Genomic DNA, 14534 nt, shown 5'->3' on the forward strand with positions numbered 1-14534 from the left:
TGATGAGCACTATACGATATCCTTCCTTTTCAGATTTCCAGTGTACATATGTTTAAAAACTTGAGAAATTGTCAGATTTTCCTAAACTTGTATACCCTTGCAGTTTCTTGTGGATAACACCTTTGACTCCCACAGAGTGTTATTCAATGGAACAGACACTGTGGGAAAACACTACAGAATACATGCTGTTACTAAATGTCTCTAGGAAAACTTGACTGACTTCATTTAGAAAATCACTTTAGAAGATGCAGTGCTTTAATAATAAAATAGAGAAGATAAATTTGTTGCCAGAAAAGCCATCTGGTGACAGGATTTGAGATTTTATCCAACTCCCTGTTCTGTCCTCAGCATGATTAAGTTGATACTGATTTTTTTTGTAAGGTCCCGTTTTCTCTAAGAGTGGGAATTGTATTTCTAAAGAGGAGTAATTAATGACATTGTGGTGTTAGTGAAAGGGAACCTGTTTCTTTTTTTAATTTTTTTTTGAGACGGAGTCTCACTCTGTCACCAGGCCTGGAGTGCAGTGGTGTAATGTTGGCTCACTGCAACCTCTGCCTCCTGGGTTCAAGTGATTCTCCTGCCTCCACCTCCCAAGTAGCTGGGATTACAGTGCCCACCAGCACGCCTGGCTACCTTTTTGTATCTTTAGTAGAGATGGGGGTTTCACCATGTCGGCCAGGCTGGTCTCGAACTCCTGACCTTGTGATCCACCCACTTCTGCCTCCCAAAGTGCTGGGATTACAGGCTAGAGCCACTGCGCCCAGCCACCTATTTTTATTAGGTACACAGTTCAAACAAAATGAGGTTAATCAGCTTTAGCTGCCTTCTAATAAATTCAAGATTTCCAAAATTGTTGAAATGCTTCGTTACATGTCTTCAAGTAACAGTGATACGTGCTTGACATAATGTACACATAGTTCTTACTCATTTAACAAAAATGTGAGAGCTTGCCATTTGAAATATCAGATGAACAAAGAAGGCAAGGTCACTGCTCTGGAGAAGCTTTCATAGAGAATGGGGTAGAGGGAATAACAAACGAGTATCAAAATAATAAAGAGTGCCGTGAGTATAAATTCAATCACATGATAGAGGAAATGGAGACACCACACAAGTCATACGTGTTATTTTGGAATGATTTTTATTGGTAACAGATAATCTTACCCATCTTTTTAGATTTATAAGTTAATCTTTGTTATATAAAAGGGTAACACTTTTTTTGAGCAAGGAATCATTTAATTTCTCTATTTCAAAACCAAAGGATAGGGTGATTTTGTAGGTGGGCTCTGGCTTTCCTTTTCCTATTTTTTTTTAGATAAAGACAGGGCCTCGCTCTGTTGTCCAAGCTAGAGTGCACTGGTGTGATCAATAGCTCACCGCAGCCTCCAACTCCTGGACTCAAGCAATCCTCCTCCCTCAGTGTCTGGAGTAGCCTGAACTACAGGCGCATGCCACCATGTTCCACTAATGTAAATTTTTTTTTTCCCCCTGAGACAGAGTCTCGCTTTGTCACCTGGCTGGAGTGCAGTGGCACAATCTCAGCTCACTGCAACCTCCACCTCCCAGGTTCAAGCGATTCTCCTGCCCCAACCTCCTGAGTAGCTGGGACTACAGGCGCCACGCCACTACACCTGGCTAATTTTTGTTTTTTTAGTAGACAGGGTTTCACTATATTAGCCAGGATGGTCTCAATCTCTTGACCTCATGATCCATCCGCCTCGGCCTCCCAAAGTGCTGAGATTAGAGGCATTTAAGCCACCGTGCCCAGCCTAAATTTTTTTGTGGAGATGGGGGTCTTGCTTTATGATGGGGATATTACTAAGCAGACTGCTTATAGGAAATTACAATCCTCTGTATTTACTCTTGTAAAACCATAAACTAAGATACATGTCATAAAAATAATGTATAGATTTCATGGGAAATCTATCAAGTTTAGATTATATAGCACAGGTGTTAGGGACTATGGAAAGTCTGCTGGGGTCAATTAGGACTCCTAATTTCTCCATCTCTAGATAGTTAGCTGTAACTACCTCAAAGAATAAAACTTGTTTTTCAGTTACAGCTATAAAATGGGTGGCAAATTTTGTCTTTAAATATGTACTATATACATGCCTGTGTCAAAGAATGTACTGTGGGTGACTAGAAAAGCTGAATGACATATGACCTTTAAGAAATTTAAAATAAATGTAGAAAATCAGGCATGTTTATATTTCAAAATATTTGTGTATTTTAAGATAAAGTTAGGTTTAAAGCTGTTAGGAAATGTTTAGTGCTTTCAGCTTTATTCTTACCCAGCTGTAGTAATGTAGGAAGGGTTTTGCTTTACGTAGTGGCAGTAATTGGAAAGAAGAGTAAATTAGGAGCCAGGAAACCTGCATAATAATTATGGCTCTGCTTTTGAATGAGTCACTTAATACACATGGGCTTTGGTTTCTTCAGCAGTATTGGACCACATTATTTTTTAAGATCCTGATCAACTCTAGATTATGAACCATCTCTAAATACAGGATTTTGCTCTATAAATTAGCTGTAGTGTTTACAGGGGAGTTTTTTAAATTGAATGTTTATATCATAGTTTTATCTGTGACCCTTATTCCTACTATCCAAAACAAAAAAATACTGGACTATGTCAGACTCTTTTGGCATAAATTCTTATTTACCTTAGAACACCCAGGATAATCATACTACAGAAAACATCTTCCTTGGGGGCCCGCCTTGTGGGTAGTTTTTTCTTTTACACATACAGTGATTTTTGCCAAGACAAGTTTGTTTCTTCTGGAAAAATGTACTTTCCCCAAATTGTACTTTCCCCAAAAATGTACTTTCCCCAAATAAAAATTCTTTATTTTAATTTTTTTGAAAAGAAATAACCATAGTAATTAATCCCTCCCCTCCAACCAGGTTCATCAGGTAAAGCGCAGTTTGGGAAAATGATCTTTTTAGTTACTCCAAATTTCTCCTTTTCTAAATTCAGGGTTTTAGAGAAGCCCTGATAAAAAGTTTTACAGAGAACCACACGACAAAAAGGGGTAAAGGTAATTTAAAAGCCCCAAAATAAGGAATTTTCTAAGAAAAGAACTCAGATGTAAAACTTTCAGTTCCAGTGAACAAGTAGAACCATCTTTTGCATGTGCTATTTTAGTGTTTGCCCATCCCAGGCTAGGAGAAGTGAGATGCAGATATGTAATCCATGAACAAAGAACCTTACCTCTTTGGACCTGTTTCCTCAGAGTCATGTTTGCAATATGACAATTTGCTGTAACAAATTAGAAACTTAAAAGTATTATTACTTTTGTTGACATAATATTTTGTTCCCTTGCTGAGTGTAACAACAACAACAACAAAAATACAGGAATGGGTAAACAGTAGTTTCCAAAGTGTAGGTATCTTGAGGTTTGAATCTCTGCTGGTAATTAGTGGAACTAGAGCTCCAATATTGAGAAGACTATGGCATCCAGACCTTGAGTTTCCGATCTTTCTTCCTCACATCGATGGTAATAAAGGAGGAAAGACAAATGGATCTGAGCCTCAGGACCTGGTTCTTTTCATTTGAAGAACTGGACAGTTGATGGATGTGGTTCCTGGTTCTGGTTTAGAGCTGAAGCATCTGCCAGGCCCACTGGTGAAGGCTCTGGGTCTTGCTCTTAATGTTCTCTTTGGATAGAGAACTGATGCTCAAAGGAACACTTGGCTGTTTCTCAGTCCCTGTCTTGAATTGTCAGTGTAAGACAGGAAGAGCAGAAGGTAGAGGAATACCTTATAAGAATTACAATGAAGGGCGAGAGGCTAAAGTAGAAATAATAATTAACATACGGAATGCCTACAATTTTCCAACTACTGTTTGAAAACCTCACATTTTCTGTTGGAACCAAATAACAACTCAGAGAAGTGCAAGTTTTATTACCCACATCTTACTGTCTCAGAAAGGTTAACTTGCCTGGAGTCACAGAGATACTTACCAAATAACAGTTGTAATTTTTAAATGCAAGACTTTACCTCACAACATCCTGCTGCAGTATGTCAATAATATACTCACTCAAGTGCATATGAATTTTACCTTTTCAGCATATCATTACCTTAGGGATTTTGGATCTTTTCTTAAAAGGCTGGTTTCTGTATTATTAAGAGAAAAGATTTTCGGTTTGGTAAAACAAGGTAATTTTTGAGGCTTTTTTTGCTTTGTTTTACCCTTATCATTAACACTCAATCATCCAAGTGTTTCCTTCATGAAATACTTGTAATAACAGGACTTACCAAGATGATGGGAATTCTGAAAGGTCTTGAATGAACAGAAATGTTTTTTCTCCCCATATTCACCAATAATAGAAATAGTTTGCTAATAGTATCATAGCAATTATTTTTTAAATTTATCACAAACATTTGGACTTAATTTTACTTTTGAGCAATGATATTTATGATGTCACTTAAATTTTATATTTCATAGACAAGAGAAGAAAGAAAAATGGAAGCAATTTTGCAAGCTTTTGCCAGACTTGAAAAGAGAGAGAAAAGAAGAGAACAAGCTTTGGAAAGGATCAGCACAGCCAAAACTGAAGTTAAAACTGAATGTAAAGATACACAGATTGTCAGTGATGCTGAAGTTATTCAGGTATTACTTATTCAGGTCTAGTTTTATTTTCTTAAACACTTTCAAATAAAATTTCTATACTTGCATTAATTACTTATAAGGAATTTAAAATAATGTCTATTAGCTTTTTAATAGCCTCTTTCAGATTCTATGGGAGTTTCAGTTTGAGCTAAGACTATATATTATTTCTGTTCTTTATAACAGAATTCATAAATTCTGGAAAGTTGGCTTCTGAAGTAGATTAATGCTATTATATTTAAACTTTATATATATGTAGTATAAAAAGCTCCATTCGGTTGTATTTTGAATTAGGAACAAGCAAAAGAAGAAAATGCTAGCAAGCCAACCCCTGCCAAAGTAAATAGAACTAAACAGAGAAAAAGTTTTTCTCGGAGTAGGACTCACATTGGACAGCAGCGTCGGAGACACAGAACTGTCAGCATGTGTTCGGATATCCAGCCATCTTCTCCTGATATAGAAGTTACTTCACAACAAAATGATATTGAAAATACTGTACTTACAATAGAACCAGAAACTGAAACTGCACTAGCAGAAATAATTACTGAAACTGAAGTTCCAGCACTTAATAAATGTCCTACAAAGTACCCCAAAACAAAGAAGGTATGATTCTAATGAATGTAAGAACTGTTTTTCTAACAGTTTCTTATATTAGTTATATTGGTGTTTTAAAAACTGGATTTTTAAGATCTCATAATGAACAGAATAAGACGCAGTTTTTATACTTGCAGATTTTTAAAATAAGAATGAGAATCCCAGAACTGTAAAATTAATATAAATGTTTGCATTACTGTGAAGATAAAGTTACATTCAGTTTATCAGGACTTTTTAGTATTGCAATTCATGATTTCTTTAAATAAGTTTGTCTACTTTATGTACAAAATATATACTTCTCTGAAACTGGTTTTAGATGTGTTATCCTTTATATTTTTATAAATTTCATTGTATAGGTAGATTATAAGAATTAAATGTGAAGAAATTGTTGATTTCCACAGAATGTACTATGAAAATTTATAAGAAAGAGTAGTTTTAGGTGTAATTATTAATAAAAATCTTTAAAACACTACTGTCAGACTTAAGCAATTACGGGAAACAACCTGAGCTTTTTCAGATCAGAAATAACAGACCATCCTAAATGAAGCTGCTCTTTATCTCCCACTCTGACTAGAGTACAGCAGATTGGGGCAGAGATATTAAAGTGTGGCAATCCTTATACTGTTTAGGGGTAGATCACGAATGTATACTTCTCACACACTTTACTTTGAAATTTCATTTATTCTGTCTTTGTTCTTACCTAATTCAGTACAGTTTGTAGGCATGCTGCTAAACCATGACATGTACGTTTAGTAAAATTCTAGTATGAACCCAGGATTGTATTTTAATAGCACAAATTAAATAATTTACTTGCCAAAGTCACAGGTTTCATTAGAGACAATCTAAACACAGTTGTTTCTAATTCAAAGTCTGTGCTCTCCTTACTGCACCACCATAGCTTAAGCAACCCAATATTTGCCTGTAACAATGGACAAAAAATTCTAACTTTGTAAAGTGAAAAGAAAAAAACCTCAGGCTTAAAAGAAATGAAACTACTTTCTCAATTACAAATATGACATAATCCCTATCCTTTATTAAACTTTTAACAAAGTTGTGGTACTATAAATTTATTTAAATCCTTGGTCTGAGATGTAGGCTTCTACATCCTATCTGATTCTCTTAAAAAGCCTCTTTTGCCTGCAGATTTTGTTATTTTAAACAACATACTGTTTGACAGAGTACCAAATTATCATGATTTCCCCTAAAGGCCTCATTCATTACAACACTAAGAGCTTTATGTATGTTATTGAACTTTTAATCTTCACAACAATCCTATTTATAGAACTAGGTTCTATCACAACCCTTCTTTTACAGATAGAGGTATAAAAAAGTTACTTAACTTGCTCATGGTCACAGTGTAAATGGCGAAGCCAGGATTCACCCTCCTGGCAGTCTGGCTTCAGACTCCATGACCAGACTCCAGACTGCATTCTAGTGCTGTCCTAGGAATGGAATTCTGTATACATAGAGGGACAGAAAAGATGCTAAAATGTTTATAGTGGTTACCTAAGGATGGGTAGATTTTTTAAATGTGTTTGTGTGTGTGTGTGTGTATACATGTCCATATTTACATATACTAAGTTCTGTACATTTTCTTTTTTTTTTTTTGAGATGGAGTCGTGCTCTGTTGCCCACGCTGGAGTGCAGTGGCGTGATCTCTGCTCACTGCAACCTCCGCCTCCCTGGTTCAAGTGCTTCTCCTGCCTCAGCCTCCAGAGTAGCTGGACTACAGGCGCACACCACCATACTCGGCTAATTTTTTTGTATTTTAGTAGAAACAGGGTTTCACCATGTTGGCCAGGATAGTCTCCATCTCCTGACCTTCTGATCCACCTGCCTTGGCCTCCCAAAGTGCTTGGATTACATGCGTGAGCCACCACACCCGGCCACATTTTCTATAAGTTAAATTTATACTTATAAATTAAAATATTTGCTAACTAGATAACAATATGAAGTAGTAATTTATACTTCAGCCAATAAAGACTGTATTATGTATGTTGTAGATCAGAGAATCAGCAGAATTAACAACTATGAAAATTTTCAAAGCACAAGAACCTTAAGAGATATTCCAAACCCCTTAAATCAGTGATTGTCAATGGTGACTTTTAAATATATATGTATCGTGAGCCAGATGTGGTGGCTGATGGCCTGCAATCCCAACATTTGGGGAGGCTAAGGAGGGAGGATCACTTGAGCCCAGGAGTTCAAAACCAGCCTGGGCAACATAACAAGACCCTGTCTCTACAGAAAATTAAAAACAAAAAAATTAGCCGGGCATGGTGGGTGCACACCTGTAGTCCCAGCTATTTGGGAGGCTAAGGTGGTAGGATGACTTGAGCCCAGGAGGTTGAGGCTACAGTGAGCCATGATCAAGCCACTGTACTCCAGCCTGGGCAACTCACCCTTTCTCAGAAAAAGTACTGTGCACTGTCCTCATCTCCAGCTAGCGTAGGAAAATACTGCCTAAAATCAGATTTTTCTAACAGATGGAACATTTTATACCTATAATAGAAGCAGTAGTAAACCTAAATTTAGTGTGTTTAATAAAATGGTACTGACATGTCTCTAGTTGTAACTATATTAAAAAGCTTGGCTGGACACGGTGGCTCACACCTGTAAACTCAGCACTTTGCAAGGCTGAGGCAGGAGGATTGCTTGAGACCAGGGGTTGAGACCAGCCTAATATAGCGGACCTTGTCTCTACAAAATATTTTAAAAATTAGCCAGGCATGGTGGTGAGCACCTTGTCCCAGCTACTCGAGAGGCTGCAGTGGAGGGATCACCTGAGCCCAGGAGGCGGAGGCTTCAATAAGCCGAGACTGCACCACTGCACTCCAGCCTGATGACAAGAGATCTTGTCTCAAAAAAAAAAGTAATATAAATTTCATGTAATATAAATATTTAAAAAGCAACCATATGTTTGGTTCTACAACATAATTGGGTAAAAAGTTTCAGAATAACAGTAGATAACTAAGGAAATGTAAAAGGACATACTGATATTTTGATCATATATGAATGATTTAAATTACCCAATTGATCATTTTAGGTAATACACCAATTTCAAATCTGATACTAAAATATTCAATAGAATTTGGAATTACATATATAATGATCCAAATTTTTTCTTTTCTCTAGCACTTGGTCAATGAATGGTTAAGTGAGAAGAATGAGAAGACAGGAAAACCTTCAGATGGCCTTTCAGAAAGGCCTCTACGCATAACTACAGATCCTGAAGTGTTAGCTACACAACTCAATTCTTTACCAGGTCTCACTTACAGCCCCCATGTATACTCTACTCCTAAGCATTATATTAGATTTACTTCACCATTCCTTTCAGAAAAAAGGAGAAGAAAAGAACCTACTGAAAACATTTCTGGTTCATGCAAGAAGGTAAACTTTTCTTTGGAAGTAAAAATGTAGAATGAGCCAAATGCCAACTCATTCCTTACTACCATCCATGGTAGTGAAATGCTTTTGGAATCAGCTCTGTATTTACAGGCTAAACAGGTACAAACTGATTCCTATTCATTCATGTATTCTGTTTCATTCAGCGATGGTTGAAACAAGCTCTGGAAGAAGAAAATTCAGCAATTTTACATAGATTTAATTCACCCTGTCAAGAAAGATCCAGAAGTCCTGCAGTCAATGGTGAAAACAAAAGTCCACTACTATTAAATGACAGCTGTTCCCTTTCAGGTAGAATTTTTTTCAGAATTGTTTTAGTGTGAGAAATGTGGCAAGGCATATATATAGCTTTATAACAGGCATATTCTAGTTACCGGTATGCACTTTAGAAGAGCAGCACATTGTTGTATAGATTTTCTCTTTTCTGTCCTCTGTATTTTTTGGCTGAAGATACCAGTTCATAATATCATGTATGTTGGGGTTTATGAATTTTTAAAGGCTTTTGGACTGGCTGCTTTTCAGACAGACAAGGACTCTTACAAATCAGTTAAAGTAACATCAGTACTTGTAAGATACTTTGAGACCCCTGGGCCTATAATCCCTCCAGGCAAGGTAATGCTTGTTAATTGGGGAGGGAGCGGGGGCACTGCTTCATGTTAGTACCATTTTTTTAAAAACCTTGAAATTTAGTTTTGGGGTAAAAGTCATAACTGCCATTGTTTATATTTTATCTTTCCCAGAATGTGATATAAACAGATTTTAACAAATAGCAACAGTGTAATTTCTTACAGATTATTATTTCACCAACAGATTTAACTACACCACTAAAAAAACGAAGATTTTATCAGTTGCTAGATTCGGTTTACTCAGAAACCTCCACACCTACTCCTTCCCCGTATGCTACACCAACTCACACCGATATTACTCCTATGGACCCATCTTTTGCCACGCCTCCACGGATAAAATCAGATGATGAAACTTGTAGAAATGGTTATAAACCCATATATTCACCAGTTACCCCAGTAACTCCTGGTACACCAGGAAATACCATGCACTTTGAGGTGAGAAATTTTAATGGAGAAAAAAAAAATTCAACACCTTGGGGGATGGGATTTCTTTTAAGAGCTCTTTCCCCTCCTTTAACAACTAGTGTGCTGAGAATACGGAAACAGGTTGTAAGAAACTAAAAATCAGAAACATTCATTTATATGAATTTAGATGTTTTTATTTTTACTAAAATGAGCATAACTTTCATCTTAATATACACAGTAGACTAAATGTATGTATCAAATTGATTTTAAAGCAGTCTTATTTGGGGAATGGAAATAGGAAGCAAGATCTAAAACCAAAGTCTGTGTATTTTTTCATTTTGTTTTCGTTTCTATAATTATTATGGATATACTTACATATTTTTAAATTTTCAATTCTAATTCTTTATATACAGAATATTTCTTCCCCAGAAAGTTCTCCAGAAATAAAGAGACGCACTTATAGTCAAGAGGTAAGAAGTTAACTTAAAAAGGGTGAATTGGTAGTTTTTTTCCTATTACGTTGTTTTGCTTAAATTACTAGTAAATTTTGAAATAAACAGTCCCAAGATGTGATCATTTGTATAATTTTTTTTTTTAATTTGTAAACAGGGATATGACAGATCTTCAACCATGTTAACATTGGGGCCTTTTAGAAATTCTAATTTAACTGAACTGGGTCTGCAAGAAATAAAGACTATTGGTTATATGAGCCCTAGGAGTAGGACTGAAGTCAACAGGCAGTGCCCTGGAGAAAAGGAACCGATGTCAGACCTTCAGCTGGGACTCGATGCGGTTGAGCCAACTGCCCTACATAAAACCCTGGAAGCGCCTGCACATGACAGGGCTGAGCCCAACAGCCAACTGGACTCGACTCACTCTGGACGGGGCACAATATATTCTTCCTGGGTAAAGAGCCCTGACAGAACAGGAGTTAACTTCTCAGTGAACTCCAACTTGAGGGACCTGACACCCTCGCATCAGTTGGAGGTTGGAGGAGGCTTCCGAATAAGTGAGTCAAAGTGCCTGATGCAGGATGATACTAGAGGCATGTTTATGGAAACAACTGTGTTTTGTACTTCCGAAGATGGGCTTGTATCTGGTTTCGGACGGACTGTTAATGACAATTTGATCGACGGGAGTTGCACACCCCAGAATCCACCACAAAAGAAAAAGGTTACAAATTTAACAATTTATAGTCCTTTTAATAGTTTTTTTTCATACTACTACTGAGGGGAATTGGTAGTTAGATGTATTATGTAAGGCATTCTTAATTTAGTTATGAAAGTTACATTTTTATATTTTTAAACCTTTTGTAAATGCTGGCTTAATTAGAAAATGTTTACAGAAAAGTAAAAAATTCTAGTAATATGGGAAATCCTTGTAAGCACATGGTTTCAGAGAAATCTCAAGATGATTTATTTCACCAATTGAGTATTTTTTAAAACTAGGCACTCCCCAACCAAAAACACAGACTTGAATATTTGTGTTATTACCTTTATTGTACATTGAGCAAACACCTGTGTATAGAGGAAATGCCTCTGTTCCTCATCTATAACATCTATAGTATTTAGGCCATGGATGTAAGTGTTTTTATTTTACTAATAGTTATGTATTAAATATTCAGTTCCCTGATTTCCCATTATTTGGTTGGCAGATGTACTGAGATAATTAGAATGCCTTATTTCAAAAGAAAGAAACTATAGCACTTACTTTGTTAGTAGGCTTATTGCTTTGCAAGTCCAAGAATTTTCGTGATGTGTGCTTTTAATTTTTATAACAGAGTCCAGTTGGCAACTTTGTGGGAAGCAATGTAGTATAGTGGAAAGAGCACGGGCTTTCAAGTAAGACCTAGGTTCGAATCCCGGCTCCAACACTCACCAGCTGTGTGACCTTGAGTGAGTGAGTTACTCAATTTCCTCATCTATAAAATGGGGATGATAATATACCTATTTCTTAGGGTTGTTGTGAGGATAAATGAGATAATGTATGTAAATCATCTAAGTACAATGCCTGGAATATAGTAGGCATTTGTTAATTGTTAATTATTTGTTCAGAATCAATTAAAATAATTTTCCTAATGTAAATATAGTAATTCTCTAGACAAAAAAAGAATGCATTGATTCTGACATAAAAAACAAGAATAAAAGATTTGCTTTTTCTTATCTTTCTTGCTTAAGGTTTCTCTATTAGAATACCGTAAGAGACAACGTGAAGCTAGGAAAAGTGGCTCTAAGACAGAGAACTTTCCACTCATTAGTGTATCACCCCATGCAAGTGGAAGCTTGAGCAACAATGGTGATGGCTGTGCCAGCAGTAATGAGAATGGGGAGCAGGTGGAACACACTGCTAGCCTACCTTTACCAACACCAGCTACGGTTTATAATGCCACTTCTGAAGAAACTAGCAATAACTGCCCTGTTAAGGATGCTACTGCCAGTGAGAAGAATGAACCAGAAGTTCAATGGTAAGCCCATTTGAAGTAATGCTACTCTGGAAAAAACAAGCTTTTGTTCAAGTATTCTTCCTATTTGTTGTTCTCCCAAGGCTAAGCTGATTGTGCTTTGTGGTCACAATTTTAAAAGATTCTCTCTGCTAATAGGATTTTAAGCCAGCTCTGTATGGCCTGTGTTGTTAAATGTTGATTGTATTTGTTCCTTGGTAATTTATTCATTCTTTACACACAAATATCCTCTCCAAAGAATTTTTATCAGAGTCAACAATTCTGCAGACTTCCTTTATAACCCCTACCAGTTACCTTGAAAGAACAACCAGGGTTAGTGCTTCTTCAGAAGGAATAGGAGCAGCTGCATATAGGATGGATCATGGCAAATGGCAGGCGGCCACACTCACTTTGCTCCTTGGTCCCCTTTCCACCTGAAAGCATGCAATCCTGATAGCAGTTTGTTAGGGGCATGTTTTGGTACCTTTGATAACCAAAAAAAAAATGACATTCTGAAAATACATTATCTTCAACTCCTTGCCTTCTTTTCACCAATAAATTGCTGGAGACAAAGGAATTGAGTCCTTCAAATAAGGATAATCATCTCAGTTCTGGGAGCACTCAGCAAAATAAGAGAACTTTTTTTTTTTTTTTTTTTGAGATGGAGTCTTGCTCTGTCGCCCAGGCTGGAGTGCAGTGGCATGATCTCAGCTCACTGCAAGCTCCGCCTCCCGCGTTCAAGCGATTCTCCTGCCTCAGCTTCCCAAGTAGCTGGGACTACAGGTGCCCGCCACCATGCCTGGCTAATTTTTTTTTTGTATTTTTAGTAGAGACGGGGTTTCACCATGCTGGCCAGGCTGGTCTCGAACTCCTGACCTCGTAATCTGCCCACCTTGGCCTCCCAAAGTGCTGGGATTACAGGCGTGAGCCACCGTGCCCTGCCAAGATTAACTGTTTTCAAAGGTTAACACCAAAGTATTTTCCCAGTAGATCAAAAGCCTTGGTCTGACAGTACATGTTGACTATGAATCAACAAAGAATGTAGCTAGCAGTACTTTCTTTCAATAGAGGATAATGTGATTTTTCTTTTAAAGGACTGCCTCAACTTCAGTGGAACAAGTCAGAGAAAGGAGTTATCAGAGAGCTTTACTTCTCAGCGATCACCGAAAAGATAAAGATAGTGGTAAGTGAGCTTGTTCCTTCACCAGAAAGTGGAGTCAGTTAATCAATCTGCATCCTCGTTCTTTGCAGCTCTAATGTTCTCTTTGGGTCTGCTCTGCTTCATCTCTAGGGGGAGAATCACCATGTGTCTCATGTTCACCGAGTCATGTTCAGTCTTCACCTTCATCTCATTCAAATCACATTCCCCAGTTGCAAGCTAAGGGCCCAGTCCCTTCTTTCAGTGAACTTATGGAAGGTCAGTAAGCAGATGACCGATAATGTTATTCTTTAACACATTTTAAAATCAGACAAAAGAGAGCCTTTATAAAAAGTTGGTTTGGATAGTAGAATGTACGCTGCTTTGTGGTGTTAAAACAGTGTTTATTGTGTAATTTTACACTTACTATAGGTTTCTTCTGCTTTATAGACCCTGATCCTGAAAATCCAGAACCCACAACTACAAGTGAATGTCCATCCCCAGATACTTCTCAAAATACTTGTAAAAGTCCTTCAAAAATGACCAAGGTAATAATATTGACCTTTCAATGGGTTGCAAAGGACTTTAGGTTGAGTGCAGAAAAGCTGATGGTTATAATATGCAGTGTTTTTCTGCCATATCAAGTATCAATTTGTGACTTCTGGACACTTTTCCTGTCGGACATACTCAATTGTGTTTACTACTTTCTTTGTTCTCTCTCACTGAACATGTGATGGATAACTCTGACCAAACATTCAGGTTTTCTAAGCACACTTCAACAGCTTACATTTTCTTCAAATGTTCCACCTCTATTCCAGTGGTGCCTAGGAAATTCATAGCCTTGTAATGAAATTCTTAACCAGCCAATTATCTAAAAACAAAAGGATGTTTTATCATTTAAAAGGAATGACATCTTCATCCTGGATCATCAAGATGTAATAATGTAGCATGGCATGTATATCGTTGGAAACTAAAGACAAGGAATCTGAGATTTATCTTTCTTTGATGATAGACATTTAAACAGTCTTATATTGGTTTATTTATATCTGAACAGTGTATAAGGAAAATGAAAAGGTATTAAAAATCAAAATGGTTTGAGGGAGCAAGTTTATTTACCCAAATCAATTTATCCTTAGGTTGGGTATAGAAATTTCAATTATAAAATTGAAACTTGCTATTGAAGTTCTTTCAGAGTAAGGCTCAAAAACAGGTTTCATTGCTTAGGGGTAAAAAGGCAGAGTAAAGTTAAAGAAAATTATTTCCTCAACTTGTCTTCAATAAAAATTAACCCAGAGAATTCACTTTAAGCTCACTCTCAGAACT

The 14534-nt window shown here is 36.9% G+C and overlaps 1 protein-coding gene across 11 annotated transcripts in view; it reads left to right on the top strand.

Moving 5' to 3' along the window:
* The window catches only part of KMT2E (lysine methyltransferase 2E (inactive)), a 101141-nt gene that overhangs the window by 84155 nt on the left and 2452 nt on the right, over positions 1-14534 (top strand). For 9 of the 11 annotated variants that reach the window (XM_074035728.1, XM_015447888.4, XM_015447890.4 and 6 more), the window contains 11 exons: positions 4442-4606; positions 4898-5206; positions 8333-8587; positions 8749-8893; positions 9413-9663; positions 10047-10103; positions 10243-10806; positions 11811-12097; positions 13168-13256; positions 13365-13490; positions 13662-13759. In XM_074035728.1, coding sequence (XP_073891829.1) covers positions 4442-4606; positions 4898-5206; positions 8333-8587; positions 8749-8893; positions 9413-9663; positions 10047-10103; positions 10243-10806; positions 11811-12097; positions 13168-13256; positions 13365-13490; positions 13662-13759 — 2346 coding nt within the window. Of the gene's footprint in view, positions 1-4441; positions 4607-4897; positions 5207-8332; positions 8588-8748; positions 8894-9412; positions 9664-10046; positions 10104-10242; positions 10807-11413; positions 11529-11810; positions 12098-13167; positions 13257-13364; positions 13491-13661; positions 13760-14534 lie in introns of all 11 variants that reach the window. The other 2 variants (XR_012432769.1, XM_065541059.2) reach the window with 2 other exon arrangements.

Source organism: Macaca fascicularis, chromosome 3 (genome assembly GCF_037993035.2).
Source record: "Macaca fascicularis isolate 582-1 chromosome 3, T2T-MFA8v1.1".
Taxonomy (NCBI): domain Eukaryota; kingdom Metazoa; phylum Chordata; class Mammalia; order Primates; family Cercopithecidae; genus Macaca; species Macaca fascicularis.